The 7,329-nt window shown below is 37.5% G+C and overlaps 1 protein-coding gene across 6 annotated transcripts in view; it reads right to left on the bottom strand.

Annotated features, from left to right (window-relative positions):
- Positions 1-7,329, bottom strand: part of Alms1 (ALMS1 centrosome and basal body associated protein) — a 102,420-nt gene that overhangs the window by 60,186 nt on the left and 34,905 nt on the right. For all 6 annotated transcript variants that reach the window (XR_003843230.1, XM_029534803.1, XM_029534804.1 and 3 more), the window contains one exon: positions 3,988-5,783. Coding sequence is in view for 5 of the 6 variants with exons in the window: in XM_029534803.1 (XP_029390663.1) it covers positions 3,988-5,783 (1,796 nt within the window). In the remaining variant the exon portion in view is untranslated. The remainder of the gene's footprint in view (positions 1-3,987; positions 5,784-7,329) is intronic.

Raw genomic sequence — 7,329 nt, 5'->3', positions numbered from 1 at the left:
AAAAAAAAAAAAGAAAAAAGAAAAAAGAAAAAAAAAGAAACACACAGCACCAGTCAATGGGACAAAGAAAAACCTGAAAACTACATTAAAAAAAAAAAAAAAAAACAACTCTCTAAAAATGTAATACAAAAGAATGCTAACAATTAACAAAAAAATAGGAATACATTATTTACTCTTAAGAAGGTAAAAAACCAAAACAAATTAAGATGCAAAATATAAGACAAAAAATAAGAGTAGAAATTAACGAAAACCACTAAAGACGCTTACCAAAACCCCTATTTTTAACCCTTAACAATAAAGACCTCACAGAAAGATTAGCAATTATCAGAAAAGGGGGTGAGGGGAAGCTAATGTCACAACAGGATATCACATGTCAACTTAGAAAAAAATTTGGGTTTTTTTGCTTTGTTTTGTTTTTTTCAAGACAGGGTTTCTCTGTGTAGCCCTGGCTGTCCTGGAGCTCANTCTGTAGACCAGGGTGGCCTTGAACTCAGAAATCCGCCTGCCTCTGCCTCCCAAGTGCTGGGATTAGAGGCCTGCGCAACTACTGCCTGGCTAGAAAAAGAATTTTTTAAAAGCATTTTTTAAAACACTAGAAAAAACTGTATGCATATGCATTAAACTAGTAATAAAAACTACCCCATCCATGATAATATCATTGGTGAATTCTACCAAACATAAAACCGATTCCAAATCTTGAGACTACCAATACTTTCATAAAGAATTCCAGTTCAATACTGGAAAATTACTGGTGAGTGAATGCTTCTCATGAGCACAGCTGTAGAAATCTTTAAATATCACTCCGTCATATTAGCATAGGATTCCATGAATTAAGGATGTAGATGACAATCTCTATAACACCCACAATAATAGTTTCCCTCTGTTTCTGATGTTTGATCACCAATTTCCTTTTTATGACTTTCCCTCCTTTCCCACTTTAGTTCCTTAGCTGGACAGGTTGGCAAGCAAGTCTTTGCTTACCAGTAGGAAAATGTAGGCCCTTCACACATGTCTTCTGCTCTAGCTATTAGCTCAATCCACTTCATTTGCTTTGTGCATGCCAGCCCAGACCTACTTATGGACAGATCTCCCTGAGATTTTTTTGTTTGTTTGTTAATGAGAAATTTTCTTTAATATTCTCTTGATATGAAGAAAACAATGAGTATAAATCTATCTCGTTTCTGCCAGGGTAACCAATCAACCATGAATGTCTATAAAGGGATGAGACAGAGTTCAACAGTTAAACCACCTACTGTTCTGCCAGAGGACCCAGATTAGGTTCACAGCACCTACATGGTGGGTCACAACCATCTATAACTCCAGTTTTGGGGATCCAGCATTATCTTCTGGTCTCTGTATGCACTGTACACATATGGTATACATACATACATGCATGCATACATACAGGCAAGTATATACATATATACATACATGCATGCATACATACATGACAAAAATAATAAAATTTTTAATTAAAAAATGTCTTTTAAGACAGTTAAAGGTCTAAAGACAGTTAATAGGTCAGCATTCAGATGTAAAATGCCACCAAGGTGGTCCCTAGCCTAGACAATAGCACTGGTTTTGGAGGCTGTAGAACCTTTAGAAAGTGGTGCCTCACTGGTGAAGTGGGTTGCAAGGGAGCAGGTGCTGGCCTCACATCCTGCTATCATAATTCCTGCCACTTCCATCACTGTCCCTTCCCAACTATGATGAACTAACTGTATATTCCCAGCCCAGCCAAGAGAAACTTCTATCCCTGTAAGAAGTACTGCTCCTCTTCCATTCATTTATTCCTCTTTTTAATTATTTGCATCAGCATAGACTCGGTCATATCTCTTTCACACTTTGAGTTGTAATTCAGTGCTTAAGTTACTCAGTTTCTGAGAGCAGTGATTTCAGGATTTTGCCCAACTCCCACTCCAGCCCAGAATCAGCCAGTTCTTTAAAGAACTCTTTTCTTTTTTCTTTTTTTAAGATTTATTTATTTTATTTATATGAGCACACTGTAGCGTTCTTCAGACAACCAGAAGAGGGTATCAGATCCCATTACAGATGGTTGTGAGCCCCATGTGGTTGCTGGGAATTGAACTCAGGACCTCTTGAGGAGTAGTCAGTGCTCCCTCTCCCTCTCCCTCCCTCTCCCCCTCTCATTTTATATATATATATATATATATATATATATATATATATATATATATATATATANATATATATATATATATATATATATATATATATATATATATGGGATTACACATGCCCGCCCTGAAATCTGACCTGTTCTAGGCCATGGTACTAGATAGAGATCAAACTCAGGTCCTCATGCTTTCAAGGAAAACTTTTCCAGCAGCACTACCTCCCCCTACCACAAAATAATTTTCTTTCCTCTAATTTTCAAGGCTTGAAACCCAGGAATTGAGTCTAAGCAATGTAAACATGAAGCTTAGCATTTAGTATATTCTCAATAAGGAGCATCTTTATTAGTTCATACTTATAATTTATTTTCTTGTTTATATTTTTATCTCAGTTTTAAAAGAAACTCTTCTCCATTAAGTTGGCATTTAAACCTTGAAGGGAATAATAAATACTGTACACAAATCTGCTATACTTTTAATTTCTAAACATTAAAATAAAATCCACTACTTCCTATGATTTATAATATTCAAGCCAAAAGTTGATACCTTCGATTTCTTACCCAAATTCAGTTCTTGTTTTTTTTGTTTGTTTGTTTTTGGTTTGTTTGTTTGGTTTTTGATACAGGGTTTCTCTATGTAGTCCTGGCTGTCCTGGAACTCCCTCTGTAGACCAGGCTGGCCTCGAACTCAGAAATCCACCTGCCTCTGCCTCCCAAATGCTGGGATTAAAGGCGTGCCCGGCAGCCAAATGCAGTTCATAATCACTTCAGATTTGTAAAGGACTTTTCAACTTCTCAACACTTTCCTTCTACAACATCACAAGAGTGTCAAAGATACTAAATAACTTGTTCATAATTGTGGATAAGAGAAAGTTACTAGTAGTGTTCAAGAATGTGTAAAACACCACTATGCAGAAAAGGAAGTTCTTGCCTTGTTAAAATAAACTGCAGCTGAGCCATTCTCCTCCCACCAATATCACTTGGCAAAAGAAACAATGCTAGTGTTTTGGTTTCCAAGTCAATCAAGGAAACGAGATGTCATCATATACATTAACTGTTGGGCTGGCTAAAGTGCTTATGTGTCAGAATAACACAATACTATAAAGTTATGGGGCTTTAAAAGACGTCTCTAAAAAAATATAAAATATAATAAGAGAAATCATGAGCTAGAAAGGAGAGAGAAATATATAAAAACTGCAAGCAGAAATAAGGTTAATCCTGACTGTGAAATTAACCGGATTGAGAAATGACTGGATGTGTTTGCAGGTACTTAATTAGATCATGACAACTCTGATAGCTTAAATTACTAATGGATTAAAAATATAAACAGACTACTGGAAGATGGCAGAACTGTTCAAGGTAGGAAACAGTTGTGAGAAATTAGATCACCATGGGTATTTTCTTGGAGGCTCCTCCACCTCATCCTCTTGTTGCTATTTGATATTGAAACAAGCAAACATCAGTTGACCTCTCTAAAACTATGGCCAAAGTAAATCTCTTCACATTTATGTTGCAACCTCCCAGGATCTTCAGAGAATCTCCAATATAAAAATAAGTAGTAATTATGCTACAGGCTGACCAATGGTTCTTTTCAAAGTTTCCAATTTCTTACATCTGATGTCAAATCTTACAAAAAGTTCTTCCCATGTTACTTCACGTTTCACGTTTACAATACCTTCTCATATTCACTTACTTACATACCTCTTAAGACCTCTACCAGACCAGTTAGATTCAGTCTCCTATAAAGAAATCACATTGCCCTCCCCCAACTCCAAAGTCTTTCAGTTTGCTTAACTATTTAAAAATCCTTTGTTACAAATTCCATCAGTTTGCCTGTTATCACAGTGACTCACCCATCTGCAGATACTGGAGTCCCCTCTCGTTTGGAATATCCTTCCAAATTTGAAATGTTCACTTGTGTTTGCCTTGAGGTTACTATCTGGCTATTCTGAGGAGATTTGGTTTTCAAGTCCTGAAAAATAGTCTTACTATCTGGAAGAGAAGACTGTGCGACTTGCAAGTCCAGTAGAGATTTAGGTCCTAGAAAAACTAAAGATTCTTGATCCTGTGCTACTGGTTTACAGGTCAGTAATTTGGAGGTTGGTTCCAATGACCTTGAAGATATAATTCGCAGATCAGAGTTAAACTCACTATTAATCCTTGTTTTAGAAGCAGGATCCAATGAATGAAACCTTTCATCTAAGGTTCCACTATCCAACTTGGAAGGAGTCTTGGGACAAAGAGTTATACGAACACATGAAAGTGCTTTTCTATTTGAAGGTGGAGTAGATGTAGCTGTACAGTGGTCAGGGGCTGACTGGGAGATCGTATCACTGACCTTGGCTTCAACATTTACCATATTAGAAAAGTATGATTGAGGTATATGTGGAACCTCTTCTACCCCATAATCCTGAACTTGAGAAAGAAGATAGTTCTGTTTTCTTGTGTGGCCATCTACATCTGGAGGTTTGCATTGTTGTTGATCAGGAAAATCGGGAGAAGGGTCTGCAACTATATAATCCTGGCACTTAGGAAAGAAAGAGTGGTCTTCTCTTACTTCATAATCTACATGTGGGGCTTTGCTTTGTTCACAGGGTTTTGGCTGTTCAAGAAAAATGCAAGAAGCAATTTCTGGACAAGAGGGAGAAGTGTGTTTTCTCATATGTAGATCTGTATGTGGGGTGTGGCTTCCCTCAAAGAGCTCTTGTTGTTCAAGAAAAATGCAAGAAGAAATATCAGGAGTTACAGTTATAGTCTTCTCTTTTACCTCTACTGTAGAAGTTAGTTTGTCCTGGCTAAAAATGGTATCCTTACCAGAAAATTGAACTCCCTTGAAATTGCTAACATTTGTACTGACATTGGGTTCAGAATGGCTGACTTTAAAACCTGATCTTTGTAAGAGTTTTTCTTTTTGATGAGAATGCTCAAAATCAACAGGTAATTTTTGCCTTTGCCTACTACCATCAGCTAAAATAGTCACTGGTGTAGAACCATGCCTTTCAAGTGATAACTGGAAAGAGGTTTTCTGTTTAAGATCTCTAGAAGAAATCTGTTCTTCAGGGATATGAGGCTTAGATACCCCTAAAGATGATCCAGTACACTGGCTACCTGCAGTAACACCAACCTTACAACCAGAGGAATCAGAAATGCACTTAGAGTGTTCGTGAGAAGGAAAAGTGATGGAGGTAGTCAACTGCTTCTTGGGTTCAGGGGGCAGAATTTGAGATGAGGAAGGAAAATCTATTTCTTTAGCTGGCACACAAATAGGTTCTACTAATTCTGATGGCTGGGGATCCATGTATGCATGGACTGGCATTCCAACACCCTTGCTAATTTTGATGTCATCGGGTAAAAGTTTTTGAAATGGGGGATGACTCTGTAACTGAAAGGAATTCCCTACTTTGAAACGGGGATTGCTCTGTTCTATTGATTTGGAAAGGTTGATGTGCCTGCCTCTCCATGATGATGGGCTCCAATGTCCTCTAATCAAGTCTGAAGGATCAACAGATCGAAAAGCACAATGGTGGCTGTCTGGCCGTGGTTGTTCAGCAGTAAGAGTCCTGAAACATCCTTTCTCATGGCTCTCAATAATAATGCGACTACATACAGCTTCAGGCAAACAGTCTATGCCTCGTGGACTCCGTAAGCCCTAGAAAATATAAAAAGTAATCCAATAGACATATACTGATTAGTTTTATATCCAAGCTAAAAATAACCATGAGTGTTATCTTGTCTATAAGACAGATCAAGGAACAGCAGGAAAAAAATGGAACTTTACAGAATAAAATGGCTCATGATAATGAAGAACACTTAGGAAACTTCAAAAATTGTTCTACTTGTAGCTGGAGAGATGGCTCACAGTGGTTAAGAGCACTGACTGCTCTTTCACGACCCATGTTCAGTTCACAGCACCCACATCAAGCAGGTCACAACCATCTGTAAATTGAGCTCCAAGAAGTCAATGCCTCTGGCCTCCAAGGGCACCTACATTCATGCACACATGCCTGCATGCAGACACACAGATATATACATACTTAAAAATAATAAAAGTAGTCAGGTGTGGTGATACATGCCTTTAATCCCAGCACTCAGGAGGCAAAGACAGAGGGATCTCTGAGTTGGAGGACAGTCTGGTCTATATATAGAACAAGTTCCAGGATAGCCAGGACTATGCAGGAAAAATCTTGTCTTGAAAAACCAACGATGATGATGATAATGTTAATAACAACTACTTAAGTAGCTTTATTTAAATAAATTATTATTATTATTCCTAAAAAAAGGGACACATACACTCACATCAAGCACATACCAAAAGAAAAAAGAAAAAAAAAAAAAATCAAACTCAGCAGTGGGCTTGTGGGTAGCTCAGTGGTAAAGAGCTTCCCAACCATGCATGATGGATAAGTTTGATCCCCAGCATAACAAACATACAAACAAATAGGAAGAGCAACATAAAAATGTCAATAAACAGGATATAAAAATGAGAAATAAGGGTATTAAAAGAATGTTTAACATCAAAAAAGGACATCTCTGTGAATTATTCTCAATTCAAATATTTCAGTTATTTGAAATAAGAAAGGCCAACACACACACAAAATATGACTTCATTTTATGACATTCTTGAAATTACAAAATACGAAAATGGAGACTAGACTAGGGTTTGACAAGTGTTACAGAAGAAGTAGGAAGGGAGGTGCACAGATATAGTTATTATATATAAGGACAGCCTCAGACAGTTTGTGAAGTATCAGTTTTTATCCTGATTATAAAGCAAATTTCATAACTGGGGAAGATCATTAAAATTTTGCAAGACATTGGCTGGGCATAGTAGTGTATGCCTTTAATCTCAGCACTTGAGACAGGTAGGCAGACCTTGTGTGAATTCAAGACCAGCCTAGTCTACAAAGTAAATTCCAAGTTAACCAGACCCTGTCTCAAACTGAAAAAAAAAAAAACAAAAAAAACCCTTTGTAGGACATGATCAGTAAAGAAACTGGATACAGCAGAACACATACCCTCTCTCCAGATCATTTCTTACAGCTGTATGAAATGCTACAATTTAAAACAATAGTTGGCTTTAAAAAAAAAAAAACTTGAGCCGGGCATGGTGGCGCACGCCTTTAATCCCAGCACTCGGGAGGCAGAGGCAGGCGGATTTCTGAGTTCGAGGCCAGCCTGGTCTACAGAGTGAGTTC

The sequence above is a fragment of the Mus pahari genome, chromosome 2 (assembly GCF_900095145.1).
Source record: "Mus pahari chromosome 2, PAHARI_EIJ_v1.1, whole genome shotgun sequence".
Taxonomy (NCBI): Eukaryota; Metazoa; Chordata; class Mammalia; order Rodentia; family Muridae; genus Mus; species Mus pahari.
The sequence above is the reverse complement of the archived record's forward strand: the minus strand, read 5'-3'. Positions and strand labels throughout refer to the sequence as shown.